Source organism: Schistocerca piceifrons, chromosome 8 (genome assembly GCF_021461385.2).
Source record: "Schistocerca piceifrons isolate TAMUIC-IGC-003096 chromosome 8, iqSchPice1.1, whole genome shotgun sequence".
Lineage (NCBI taxonomy): Eukaryota > Metazoa > Arthropoda > Insecta > Orthoptera > Acrididae > Schistocerca > Schistocerca piceifrons.
The window spans coordinates 417,312,390-417,327,571 of NC_060145.1; the positions used below are offsets into that span (position 1 = coordinate 417,312,390).

Below are 15,182 nucleotides of genomic sequence, written 5' to 3' on the forward strand. Positions count from 1 at the left end.
AAATTGTTCATGGATCTGTTGGGCATATTTTTAGATAGCATTCCTTTGGGCAACCTTTATACCAACTGCAAATTTCTTAGAACAGGCTTTCTTACTGGTTTTTGCTGAAATATAATACTGTCCTGAATTTCTTTTCTTCTTCACAACCTCTTTTTTCCACTTCTCTTTCTGCATCTTATGTTTCCTTTCAATTAGGTGGTTCTCATAATAACCACACTCCATACTGGATATACTATCACAATCACTTCCCATATTTTGTTTACAGTCACTATTTAGTTTCCATGTGATGTTGCAAAACATAAATTCCATGGCACAGATATCTTGTCTCTGACAAATAGGTCTCAGTGCAGTGCACACACAACACCGGTAAAAGCGGCATGGAAGCTGTCTACCATGCTATGGTGGTCAGTGGAATGGGATGGAGCCACACAGCCTTCAAATGTTTCTAGAGGGTGTTGCGCCTGTCGTAGAGTAATAATAATTTGTGAGAACAAAGACTCATTTGTTTGGATACAATTACTTCACGAAATGGAAAAATGAGTAGCAAAATGAATGTAATGTCATTTTTCCTTGGAATGCCTCAATTAGAAGTGCATTCAATGCAAATGCAGAGACAGATTGTTCATTGGTGGCTTGTTTGAAAGGGAAACAATATGAACTTTTGATAGAAACAGGAGCACACATATAGATTGTCAGTCTGGACCTCGTGCGGTAATGCAGTTGATTCAGTCAAGACAACATGGCTTGGGTTTAAAATAGGAAACACAAGGTTCATGAGCAAATGTAAGTTTGGTCAACTGTGAGACAATGTGTCACTGTGATACTTGGGTTAGATTTTCTGGGTAGGCATTGTGCTAGAATCAACCATTGGCAATAAGCAACATTGTTTTGTACGTAGGTGTATCTGTCAATAAACCTGGATAATTTTGGGGGAGATGAAGTGAGTCTTCCATAGGAATTACTTATAGCCACATTAGAGGTTCTCGAAGAGGAAGATACTGAGGAGTCTATGGCACACGGAAGAACAGAGCGAACCGTCAACATATCTGTGCTGTGAGAAAAAGTTAAACACCTTTAGGACAAATATAGGGCATTAATGGAATCAGTGTTAAACACAGTATAAGGATTTGTTCAATCCACAAGGAGTGTTACCTGCTACACCAATCACACAACATAGAATATCAACAGGCAATCATCTGACAGTATTTAGAAAACAGTATCGGCTACCTAAGCATTTACAGCCTTTAGTAGAGGGCATGGTGAATCAGCAGTTATCAAATGCGATTATAAAACATATTGATAGACCATGGTCAGCGAGTATGATGACTGTGGGTAAGAAGTCACCAGATGGAACAAGAAAATATCAGATGTGTTGCGACTGCAGTTTCTTAAATGAAAAGACAGTAAAAGATGCGTATCTGATCCCTAATATTAGGTGACACATTAGATAATTTGGGTCAGTGCAAGTTTTTTTTCATCCCTAAATTTAAGAAGTGGGTATCATAAAATTACGGTACACCCTAAGGATAGTTCTAAAACAGCACTTACCATGACTTCTGGTCACTACTAATATTGTAGGATGCCTTTTGGGCTGAAAAATGCACCAGCTACATTTCATATTACATGGAGTCCTCAGAGCTTTAAAAACCAAACAAATGCATGATGTATCTCGACAATATAATTATACTCACAAAAAGCCTGGAAGAGCATGTTCAGCATTTGGAGATGGTATTTGGCAGGTTGAGAAAGGCTTGACTTATGCTTAACACTGATAAGCCTCACTTTGCACAATCAGAAGTAAACTATCTGGGCCATATAATACGCCAAGATGTAGTAAGGATAGATCCGCACCTTACATCAGCAGTACATGACTTTTCAGTCCCTCATACAGTTAAACAATTGCAGTCTTTCCTTGTATTAACAAATTACTATAGAAAATTCACGAAATTACGTTTAGCTGGACACCTGAGTGCCAGACAGCATTTCAAAATTTATTCAGATCCAATTTTGATTTTACCAGATTTCACAAATGAATTCATATTGTCATGTGATGCAAGTGGTACTGCTTTGGGAGCGATTCCAGGGCAAATCATTTACAGTAATGAACACCCAGTTGCATATGCATCACGTCAGCCTGATAAGGCCGAACAAAATTCTTCTACATAGTATCTCTTATTTTAGACGTTATGTACATGGACACAAGTTCACATTGATTAAACGATCATGCAGCTTTACAATGGCTACTAGGGCTAAAAGATCCTTCAAATCATCTAACGAGATGGGCTTTGAAATTGTGTGAATTTCAATACGATGTGATTCCCAAAACGGGTGTTAAAGACACAGAAATGCAGACACACTTAGCAGGAAGATTGGAACATTGTAAGTATATGCGTTTGATCTAACACATCTGAAGAGAGCATGAGCTAATGATACAGAGTGTCAGGTGTACCACAAACAGATACAGTTTGATGTACAATATGGGGTTTTGTGTAGATCAACCAAGTGTGGACTGCGTGTTGGGGTTCGAGCAGCTTTGAGGACAGAAATACTACGAAAAGCAAATGATCATGCATTATCGGGTCAGGAGGGTAAGAGAATAAGAGTAGCAGAACAGTTCTGGTGGAGAACAACACACGCTGATGTTCAACGGTATGTCAAGAACTGTATTCTGTGCGCACAATGTGCTGATTTGTGCCATCAAAAAATAGAATTATAAAAACTACTAGAGCGCAGATATTCTGGGGCTGTTTCACAGGAGTCAATCAGGTAACAAGTATGTGTTAACAATTATCAATCACTTCTCAAGGTACCTGGTAATGATAGTAATACTAGATCAGAAGGCAAGCAAAGGAGCTCATGCTATGATAAATGGCTGGATACTTAGATTTGTGGTGCCACAAACAATTATTATGGGCCATGGCACAAATTTCATGTCTGAACTCATTAAGCAGATGTGTTACTTACTGAACATTAAGAAATTACGTACAAGCCCATTCCAGCGGTAGGCAAATGTTCGTACAGAAAGAGTTCATAGGACTATATCTAAGTTGCTAAGCCATTACACTATTCTCAACACCTAGGTTGGGATGTATATTTATATTATGTAACTTGCGCACACTATTCAAAAACTCATACAGGAACAGGATTATCGCCTTACCAGATGGTATATGGACGCAAAATACCTTCTCCATTTGATGCTATTCAACCAACATTGGGAAAAGAAAGTGAACATGTTAAGGTGTTAGCAAAAACTCTAAAGGAAGTCCGGCAAAAGGAAAACACAAAAGCACTATACTGTCAAGAGCATGTAGGATTAAGTAAGAGGAATTTGCAACAGTATTGTATGGGTCAATGAGTATTACACTCTCAACAATAAGATAAAAAAGTTTTTGATGAAGTTTTAGTGTCCTTGCCAAGTGGTTGAGGAAAAGTCGCCTGTAAATGTAAAGTTACAATTACCAGGATGAACTTCACTAGTCCATATTAATAGAATTAAACCTTTTCAAGGAGCAATAGATTCCTTTCCTCAAGTACCAGCAGAGGTGCCACATACTAGAATTAAGAAGCATACATGGGTAATAGTAGAATGTAACTGGGTAGATACAAAATCTACTCACCAAGCGGTGGCAGAACATGGATATAAAAAAAGGTTATAATTACACACTAGAAAAGATGTATGCGCAAAGTGTTGATTAATCTTGGTGACTAGCACATAAGCTAGAAAAAAACACAGTTTCAACAAGACATATGACAACAAAGACTGACAAGAGGGGCACAAGAGGGAACGATGACCACATGGTCTAATATTACAACGAAAACAATCAATTTTTGACAATATAATGTAATTGTATAGATAAAAAACCTACTCACCAAGCAGCAGAAAAACATGAATATAAAAAGGTTACAATTATGCACTAGAAAAGACGCCCCTACATCTTTCCTGTGTACACCCAACAGGCCATAAAATCCCTTCAGCATTTTACCTATACAGAATATTTTCTTTCTAAATTACACGCTAGATGCTATGGTTGGGGTTGGGGTTGGGTTGTTTGGGGGAGGAGACCAAACAGCAAGGTCATTGGCCTCATCGGATTAGGGAAGGACGGGGAAGGAAGTCGGCCATGCCCTTTCAAAGGAACTATCCCGGCATTTGCCTGGAGCAATTTAGGGAATCACAGAAAACCTAAATCAGGATGGCCGGACGTGGGATTCAACCATCGTCTTCCCGAATGCAGATGCTATGGTATTACAGGGCACAGACAAATTGATTGATGCATAAAAGGAGCTGACTGCTGTTGATCAAATGTTAAGACATGTTCAGAACTTTCACCGTCGGTGAACACAGAGCACAATTACCATTACTGTAGTAACCACTAGTATAATTGGAGTACTAACAGTCACTAGCGTAGTTTATCTTTTCCTAAGGAGTAAAATAACAAACGCACAGTCGACACTCACACACAAGATCCGTCTGGAATGGGTTGTACCAAAAGGCAATGAGAAACTGCAACACGGGTTAAGTAAGAAAGGCTAAGGCAAATGCAACAAATGGTACCTAGAGCTCTTATGAACCATTTCTTTGCTATAATGAACATGTTAAGCAAGCACCGCAGAAGGGAAACTGCTGATACCTTCGTAATAGGTCATGATGAATGACATCAGGTAATAATTAGTCACTATTTTGCTCCATAAATATCCCAGCAGTTTAGATTGTGAGGCAGTCAGTCAGACGGATCAATGGCATGTGTGACACTCGCACTCCATTCCCTGATCATAGCAAAATGATGTCCGGCACAAGTCTGTTGTAGATTTCCTGCACACTACGGACAACAACAGCCATTACTGGGAGAGATGGCTATCTTGCCATAATCACCAGCTGCAGAGTTCAACACCACTGTCTACCAATTGCACAGTTCAACATCACAGGCTGCCTCTGTCACTGATAGGGGGGCCTTGAGGTTTTTCTGTCCCACCAGAATCAGGACACCAGTGTTCCTGACATTCTGGCGGACTAAACAGAGCCTACCTGTACAGCAGACCAATATCATCAAACTACACGACAACAGTCACCGTGGTACAAGGGATGACGAACATTGTGGTACACGGGATGACGAAGAAGGCTGATGAGCAGGAGAGGACCGAGCACTTCCCAAGTCAGAATGTGAGAGTTCAATATATGTGCTGCCATCACTCACTGCTGTAGATTCATGGTACAGCCACATCTGCGGCCAACACAATCAGTGAACTGCCAGTGCAGCGGGCAGCTGGACTGAAGTGTGCGGTGTCAGCTGCCGTGCGTGGATTGAAGGCTGCTTGTGACGCGATTCCTCAGCGGGCATTGACAGATGATGCCAAACATGAGTCAAGATGCTAACTGTATTTTAATGGAAATAAATAACTAATTCTGAATCTTCTTTCACTGCACCTACTGGCGATTACAGGTAACCTACACCCTTCAGCCGAAAACTGGCAAGGAGTGAAATGGGAGAGTGCCTCCCATCAAAGCAAACTCTATTCATGCCCTCCCAATAGTTGCCTCTTGCAGTACGTAGTATGCGTACCAAATCTGGCTGAAATCAGTTCAGTGGTTCAGGAGGAAATGTGGAAAATACACTTTCACAAATGCATACATCAATTTTTATATAATTATGTATATGTTTAATAGAGGGAAACATTCCACGCGGGAAAAATATAACTAAAAACAAAGATGATGTGACTTACCAAACGAAAGCGCTGGTACGTCAAGGCACACAAACAAACACAAACATACACACAAAATTCAAGCTTTTGCAACAAACTGTTGCCTCATCAGGAAAGAGGGAAGGAGAGGGAAAGACGAAAGGACGTGGGTTTTAAGGGAGAGGGTAAGGAGTCATTCCAATCCCGGCAGCGCTTTCGTTTGGTAAGTCACATCATCTTTGTTTTTAGTTATATGTACATGTTTATATATGTAAATAACGAATGGGAATGTAGGCAGATAAAACAGACAGCAAACACAACAGAGGAAAAACTGTGATGGTCCTAAACAATAACACATTATTAACTGATCTGTGCTCAGCGAAAAAAAAAGGAAAGATGTGAGAGTTGAATGTCTTGCTGATGACAAGATAATTAGGCAAGGTAATTAGATGTGTCCCACTCAAAGAATCCATCTGAAGACTAACCATATGAAATTAGGGAATCCTTGGAAAAATTTAATCACAATGGCTGAACAGGTGTTAAATGTGAGCCCATTTGTCACCTTGCTTGATACCTATTCAGGAAGGTTCGAAAAACAACACCATGGTAACTCTCTTTGTCACTTAGGACATTAATGCTCACAATAAAATGTGAAATAGAGACAGCAACCATGCAGCGCAGAGGATATACAAACAGTGCACTGTTTCGGAGACATGTTTTTACCCCCATCAAGAGCTTCAAAGTGAAGATCCTACATCTCCAACATCAATTAGCATAACATCCTTCAAGGGTCATACTTTTGTTTGCCAATGGATAACATGCTCTTAGGCACAAAGAGCCAACAGAAAAGGTGCAAGAATTAAATTTTCAAGTAATATCACTGAGAATTACATATACATCACCGCTGAATCTTCGATTTTACTTTCAGAATGTCTGAATCCTCGATTTATCTTTCAGGATGTCTGAATCTTCGATTTTACTTTCAGAATGTTATCTAACTGACCTATGATCACCCTCCCCTACCCCTACCCGGTATAAATGCCTGCTCTGTTCAGCTCTCTGTTTTCAAGAAACAGGTATTTAAATTAAGTTCAAACAAATGTAAGAGAGTGATAACAATACTGGTTGACATATGGGACTTCGTACATGGCTTTTTTTTTTTTTGTCTCTAAGCCCCACATTCTACAACATCTGAGCTGTATTACAGAATAGAATTCCTGTTGAAATTTCTACAGCTGTATCAGCACTAAAACTGAAAACAAATTACTGATAGTTGGTATTGTTAAAGATCTTTTCTCAAACCATCTACTTTCTTTTTTTACATATTAACAAACTTTTTTCCCTTCTTATAATGGGCAGTCAAAATTGGACACTGTACATATTGGCAACATGCTCTATAACACTACTAAGTATGTCTCCAACATCACAATGACACTCAAACCGATTGACTCATCTTCGCCCAACGCTACTGGCTTGCATTTCAGAGACAGGAGCCAACATTTCAAAAGTCAAGCGGTCTTTACAAACTTTTAAGAGCATTATCACACGGCTAGAGAATGCCTTACAGCGACTTTATTTGTCCTACTTCTCTCTTATATTCTACTTATTATACTCCCCCCCCCCCCCATTTTTTAAAAAACTTCTTGCTTCTTTTTATGCCTTGGCACTATGCCTTTTCCTGTTCCATTGTGGATTTTTAAATATTTTATCATCATCATCATCGTCTAACCCCCTCCTCATTACAGATGGGTCTCTGATATCCTGAGATATGAGTGATCTACCCTTCCTCTTCAACTATCCCCAACTTATCCCTCCCTTCTCCACGAGGAAGGAACTAATAGTTCTGAAACTGCAATATTGTCAACACTTTTGAGTTAAAACATTGCAGGTGATTTGCGGTCTCGAATGGGTAATGCATTGTTGTTGTTGTTGTTGTGGTCTTCAGTCCTGAGACTGGTTTGATGCAGCTCTCCATGCTACTCTATCCTGTGCAAGCTTTTTCATCTCCCAGTACCTACTGCAACCTACATCCTTCTGAATCTGCTTAGTGTATTCATCTCTTGGTCTCCCCCTACGATTTTTACCCTCCACGCTGCCCTCCAATACTAAATTGGTGATCCCTTGATGCCTCAGAACATGTCCTACCAACCGATCCCTTCTTCTGGTTAAGTTGTGCCACAAACTTCTCTTCTCCCCAATCCTATTCAATACTTCCTCATTAGTTATGTGATCTACCCATCTAATCTTCAGCATTCTTCTGTAGCACCACATTTCGAAAGCTTCTATTCTCTTCTTGTCCAAACTATTTATTGTACATGTTTCACTTCCATACATGGCTACACTCCATACGAATACTTTCAGAAATGACTTCCTGACACTTAAATCAATACTGGATGTTAACAAATTTCTCTTCTTCAGAAACGCTTTCCTTGCCATTGCCAGCCTACATTTTATATCCTCTCTACTTCAACCATCATCAGTTATTTTGCTCCCCAAATAGCAAAACTCCTTTACTACTTTAAGTGCCTCATTTCCTAATCTAATTCCCTCAGCATCACCCGACTTAATTAGACTACATTCCATTATCCCTGTTTTGCTTTTGTTGATGTTCATCTTATATCCTCCTTTCAAGACACTGTCCATTCCATTCAACTGCTCTTCCAATTCCTTTGCTGTCTCTGACAGAATTACAATGTCATCGGCGAACCTCAAAGTTTTTATTTCTTCTCCATGAATTTTAACACCTACTCCGAATTTTTCTTTTGTTTCCTTTACTGCTTGCTCAATATACAGATTGAACAACATCGGGGAGAGGCTACAACCCTGTCTTACTCCCTTCCCAACCACTGCTTCATTTTCATGTCCCTTGACTCTTATAACTGCCATCTGGTTTCTGTACAAATTGTAAATAGCCTTTCGCTCCCTGTATTTTACCCCTGCCACCTTCAGAATTTGAAAGAGAGTATTCCAGTCAACATTGTCAAAAGCTTTCTCTAAGTCTACAAATGCTAGAAACGTAGGTTTGCCTTTCCTTAATCTTTCTTCTAAGATAAGTCATAAGGTCAGTATTGCCTCACGTGTTCCAGTGTTTCTACGGAATCCAAACTGATCTTCCCCGAGGTTGGCTTCTACTAGTTTTTCCATTCGTCTGTAAAGAATTCGTGTTAGTATTTTGCAGCTGTGACTTATTAAGCTGATAGTTCGGTAATTTTCACATCTGTCAACACCTGCTTTCTTTGGGATTGGAATTATTATATTCTTCTTGAAGTCTGAGGGTATTTCGCCTGTTTCATACATCTTGCTCACCAGATGGTAGAGTTTTGTCAGGACTGGCTCTCCCACGGCCGTCAGTAGTTCCAATGGAATATTGTCTACTCCGGGGGCCTTGTTTCGACTCAGGTCTTTCAGTGCTCTGTCAAACTCTTCACGCAGTATGCATGTGAGGCTCATATTTGTAAGCTGTTTATGTTTCTATACAAATAATGTTCCAACACTACAATGGTACAGTCAGCTGACAATGCAAACAAAAAAGAGAAAGTAGACCTCCTGATGGTTGAGGAGTTGAGAGTACAAATGAGGCCCACATCACTGGGCTGGCTGTCCATATTCTGTGTTCCTGAAAAAGTGGAACTGGCATAACAACCATAATTGCCGATCCATTCTGGTGTTGTGAAGGTTGTACTCTTATGCTGTCATGGGCCAGGATTAGTCTCTCAATTCATTAAAAAACGAGAAACATACAACACAAAGCTAACTGGAACACAAAGAGCATTCAGTAATGGCTACTGTGCAACTGTTTGCCAAGGTTAGAAGGATCATGAACATTTGAGTTCTGGCCTGACCTTCAGGGGTATCTTGCACAGCCCCAGTTCAAAGCCCCCCCCCCCCCCCCCCCCCTTTTCTGAAACTGCCACATTTAAGTGTCCACATTGTACATGTGGAAGCACTTTGTACAACAATACACAAGCAGCACACTGAACAATAATATACAATGATGTCTGATCTGTCCACAGTGGATATGTTTTCTACTCTGATGAGCTGTAATGTGACTGGTTCTAAATGAGGGAAGAGTGTTGCACTGCAAACTGATGTACTTGGCATAGCTGGGAAAAACTATGATATTTTCTTCGGCTGAGAAAATGGGCCATGTTTATGCTGCCACCAAGCAAAAGCATTGATTCAGCAGAAAGAGAGCCACTGCAGCTTTGATGGCCTGGTTGCTTCACAACTGAGCTATGAACTTATTGTGCCTTATGTGACCAGAACCAATGCTGTAACAAAACAAGTATGCTTCAAGCGAGTTTACAATAACCACAATTTTTAATCACAGTATTGCAGTCTGCCGACTACCTGCCCTGACTCCACCACTGCTAGCTGTGACACTGCTGCTGGTGCCAAGCTTGATGCTGTGCTTTTAACGCTCACTGGTGGGCCATGCATAGGACCTATTTTAGAGGACCTACCTTAGTTGCTGCTGTCGTAGCCTGGAGGTCTCAGGTTCCCCTGTGGAAATGAGCAGCCACACATCCATCACCTGGGTGGGAAAACTTCTTATTGCACACCACTGCTCTGGGCGGACTCTGCTGCCACTTCTGCTGTGCAGGGTCTCTAGCACAATCACACACACCTTGGCTGTCCTAGTCTGGGCTGCTAAAAGCTTCAAACTGGGTGGTTGACACAGATTCCTGTCCTAATGGGTCAGTGGCCTTGTTGTACCATTTGAGTCAGCATGCCAATGTGTGCTGACTGCTCTGCCTTCCTCGACAGGGCACTAGATGTTTACGTCCCGTGGGAGCTGGCATCCGACAATGATTTGATCCGTGTACTCTGAGTAATAAAGGAATGGTTCTATAACGCTGTTTCTTTGATGTCTCCTTGGACATCCACCAGGAATCCACTCTCCCCTTGACTGCAACCCATACCATAGGTGATGGTATTCTGACATTCAGACAACCCACTATAGCAGCCAATCACACACCCAAGGTATACAAAAAAGGAGGTAGGCCATAATAACTTACTACACAAACAATTGCTTATGCACAAAGAAAATATTCATATTACCAATTTCAGAAAATAATTGCCATCTTCAGATGTTCTTAATCCACAAAAAGCTTTATACAGGCAAACAAATACATTTAAGCACTTTGAACATCGTAAAGTCAAGCAACATTCAATAAATGTACATATCATCACATGATGACTGTCATTCATGTAAACTGCAAGGAGTCAATTGTCTTCAAATCCTTTATTTCGATCAAGTACAAAACTGTGCAACACACAGTTTGTTTTTGTATTATCGTCAGCAAATTCAGGACATGTGTTTAAAGGTTAATGAAAATTTCTCCACTTGTTAGCAAGAATGCTGAAAATACATCTAAAAATGTCAAAGGACCTCTGTGACATTCAGAAACACAGAAAAAACTTCCCATTGACCTACTTAAGGTAATCATTCAATATATGAAATTGGCATTTAACTATTTTTCCTTCTAGAAATTGGTACATCCAGAATTTACTTTTAAACTCCAATTTTTGATTTCCTTATACAGTACGAGAAGTAAAAGAAAGGCATGCACCTCATCAGACTCTATGATGCAACAGAAACTTTGAAGGGCAGCAGTTGACTTAGCAGTAGTGGTAGCATGACAGCTGCACAGAATGACAACAGCTACGCCTCTTCTTAGTGACAACATGTCATACATCTCAGTGCACTGCAGAGAAGCACTTCTCAATGGCAATGTGTGCATCCAACCTTACATCACTATACAGCCCACAGTTCCACAAAGGACTGAAGTATGGGAAGGTATTGCTGAAAAATGGTTCCAGAAAAAGAAAGCAGAATGTGCACTATTTCAAGACCAGACATATCCAGTCAGTCATGCACAGGAACTACATGAATAATGATCATGCAATTACAGTAATATTCATCAGAACAGAAAGTGCACTGCCACAGAAGTGTCACTGAAAGCCACAGATCTTAAATCTTATCCAATAAATCCATATCTTTCTTTCATCACTTAAAAATATGCATTCCATTTACCTTGAACAGTTCCTGTCGGTTGGGTTTTTCGAGAAGTTTAGGAATGTTACAATCAAATTTCTTCTCAAAAGCTGGATCATCTAAAATGTATGGTTTTTCATCTAGAAAAAGAAAACACTTGTAAGGTTTTCAATAATTCTGTAATACAACATACGTAAATTTCAGTAAAAGCTACAAACAAGCACTCACCCAAAATTTTATTTTGAGCATGACTGTCGTGAACCCACACCACCGAAACAATATACTGACAACTAGACAAACAACACATAAGCTTCAAAGTTCGCACTAAATTTGGCATGATCAAATGTGTTGCATCCTTACACGAGGTTGCTTTCTCACATCCTAGTTGCAGCAATTTCTGTAAAATTACAATTTTGGCAATAATGAAATGTCTCTCAAAGAAGTGCAGCACAGCTTCAACTACACATATAAAACTGCAGCTACATCTCGATACATGAAATCAAATATTATGACATAATACTTAATTCTCACAAACAACAACATAAATAAGGATGTAATAAAAGTATTTTGAGGTCACTCTTTACAGTAATGACATTCTTCTTTTTCTGTTTTGACCCAATCAGGTTTCAGTAATGTTGCATCACCCATATAACAATGGTGCAACAGTACTGGAATGTGTGGGTCAAATAAAACCTGAGAAGGCAGTGATCTCAAATTACTTCGCTGCTAAGCAAACACGGACATATAAAGCAAGCTTCAAAAAACATCTAGGTTTGAAAAGAATACCTCTGTATACCCTTGTCTGTACTACAGGCTACAGGTGGGCTCTGAGTGACTTGCTCTTCGTTTTAACCTTCCCCGACCTACCCTCTCTAGAACACATACGAATTTAGAAGATTGTCAAACTGTATGCCTGAAATTGCCTGCTATAAAAAGATGGTAATTGGGGAGCTTTCTGGCTGGAATTTTGACTTTTGAAAACACTTCCAACTTTTTTCTCTCTCTCTCTCTCTTTTTTTTTTTTTTTTGGACATGCTCACTGTTTGTCTGTTTCTTTTGGCTCTATTTTAGCTTTCAATAAATGATTGTTTCTGTTGAGAAGCAGCAGCACTTTCCCGCCAGTGACCTGAGTGCTTCTCTGATTTAACGTGTTTCTCAACATCATTTTTCTTCTGACCCAGTTTGATAATTACAAAATCTGCAGAATACTGATTTTGACCTCTGGTGGGCATTCACAGCCATCCGATCCATATTTGCCAACACTACAGATAGAACTGACAAAGTACATAATGTAAAAAGAGAACCAAAAAGAACTCTATTAACATATTGGGGAAAGACTTTCAGCATGATCGAAATACATTAACAGGTGGTGTTTTTCAGTCACTCAGTTGCTCGGAAGGCAAAAATACATATATGTAGTCTGAAGAAAATCTCAAATGAGAAACTGTAGAAGTTTATACAGGTTTAACAATAGAAACATAATTTGGTTGACTAACTTCCTTCCTGAAAACAATGAAAGAAGAGAGGGCGACCTTTCAAATCAAGAGAAAATACATACAGATAATTTTATTAAGGCTAATGAAAGCACATTTTCACATGCAGATAAACAAAGTGGACTAACCTTCGTAACCTCATTTTCATTAGATAACCCTGAGAGAATGAAGCGTGGCCTCTTGTCAGGAGGTGGTGGATCAGGATTTGTAACTGCTACCTCACCCAGTGGCTCCTCCTCAACTGGAGGAATCACAGAATTTTCACAGTCCAGCCGAGCTCGTTTATGTCTCCGCTGACTAGGTGGACTTTTTTGCAATTTGTCATATGATTCCTGTGTTATATTGATTGGCATTTTCCATGCAGCTAAATTTTAGATAAATTCAAATATGTATAGTATTGCAAAAAATAACATATATACACACATAACATAAACCCATACTCCTAGATTCTTTGCATAACATTGTAAAAAATTAATTCAAAAAGTAATTTCATTCAAATTATTAATTTATAAAAACTTATTATGAATTCAAAGCTGTAGTTACTGTGTCCATAGCTAGTGTTAAAAATTAATGTCAGAATATAGTAAAAAACACACACATTTTTATCTGAAATATCTTGTATATGAACCACTGAACAAATCTGAATGTTTATGAAACGCCAAGAATACATATTTACTGAATTTACGATATACAGCATTGTATAAACTATTCCAATGTCAGACACTGAACAACATGATTTACTTCTAAGTAAAAAACTTTTATGTCAATGTAGTAATGAATGGGGAATTAAATCTAGAAGAAATACTTTTACCGCTTTTAACTGCTATGACTCACCCATCAGATTTGGTATTAAAGCATATTCAACTCGAAAAGGATTTACAAGGTTAAACTGCTGATATTTTGGATTATCTGGTTGCTGAATGCACGAATATTGTCCGAAAAGAATATCTGTAAGCCACTGCACATTCACTACTGGTTTGCCCCATTCTCGGGCTTTCTTGTACTTCTGCCCATCTGGTCTAAAACAAATAACAGTATTACTGATATGTAAATAACCCATTATCATCAATGTAAATATCTCTATAAATAATCCATAAAATGGTGCATTTTTGTAACTAAGCAGCACCATGTAAAAAAGCTTAAAACAAAAGCAAAAGTATTTAGAATAGAAGCAAAGCAAAAAAAGGCAGAGAAAAAAAACAGAGAAAACAGACATTATCAACGATGGAAATTAATATGAACAGTTTACAAAAAATTAGCGAGTTGCAAGGTTTTAGAATCTTGATTTCCTTCTTCAAAGAACATAAAGGCAAATAACGGACAGATAAAAATGTTGGATTGGAGTTCACAGAGGGGGACAGGAATGGAGAAGCAGGATGTTTAACAGACTACATAATTCTTAAATCAAGCAAGAGTAACTGGATTAGAGAGAACTTAGGCAAGGAAAGTTCCTAACTACAGGTGCTAAATGGCAGAGAAAAAGCAGATGAGAGAATGGGCCATGATTGAAAGAATGGGGGCCATTCCGAATCCATGCCAATCAATACCTGGTCTCAGAATTAGCTCGTTCTTTCCACTTTTCTCATCCTTATGCCCCTGAAGATGAATGTGTCCTAAAATCTTGAGTAGCAGTGTTCTTTTGCAAGTGTTACTATGAGGGATATTTGGAAAGTAACATCCAATTGGTTGCAAAATAGAAACCACTGTCTTACCAAACTGGAGACTATATTAATAGCCCTAGCTGACCACAAATGAAGGAGGTCAGTGACACAAAGTAAAAGACATTAACACAATGACTGCCATGAGGCCACCAACGGCCACAGTGGAGCCTCACAGCTGCTGCCACATGCCCACCAGCAGCCAGAGAAAAGTCTCTTTACTAAGAAGGTGTGCCTGGCCTGGCGATGAAATAATCATCACTAACAAGTGCACCAGTCAATGCCATTAACACAATCAAATCAAAGCCTGTCAGGACTCACTGGGATAATAAGATGGAGGAGATGATAGTTTCC

The 15,182-nt window shown here is 39.3% G+C and overlaps 1 protein-coding gene across 1 annotated transcript in view; it reads right to left on the reverse strand.

Moving 5' to 3' along the window:
• Positions 1-15,182, reverse strand: part of LOC124711240 (PAX-interacting protein 1-like) — a 175,783-nt gene that overhangs the window by 14,940 nt on the left and 145,661 nt on the right. The window contains exons 18-21 of the mRNA XM_047241200.1: positions 14,005-14,189; positions 13,299-13,534; positions 11,906-12,074; positions 11,717-11,817 (exon numbers count right to left, since the gene is read on the reverse strand). Of these exons, the coding sequence (XP_047097156.1) occupies positions 11,717-11,817; positions 11,906-12,074; positions 13,299-13,534; positions 14,005-14,189 (691 nt within the window). The remainder of the gene's footprint in view (positions 1-11,716; positions 11,818-11,905; positions 12,075-13,298; positions 13,535-14,004; positions 14,190-15,182) is intronic.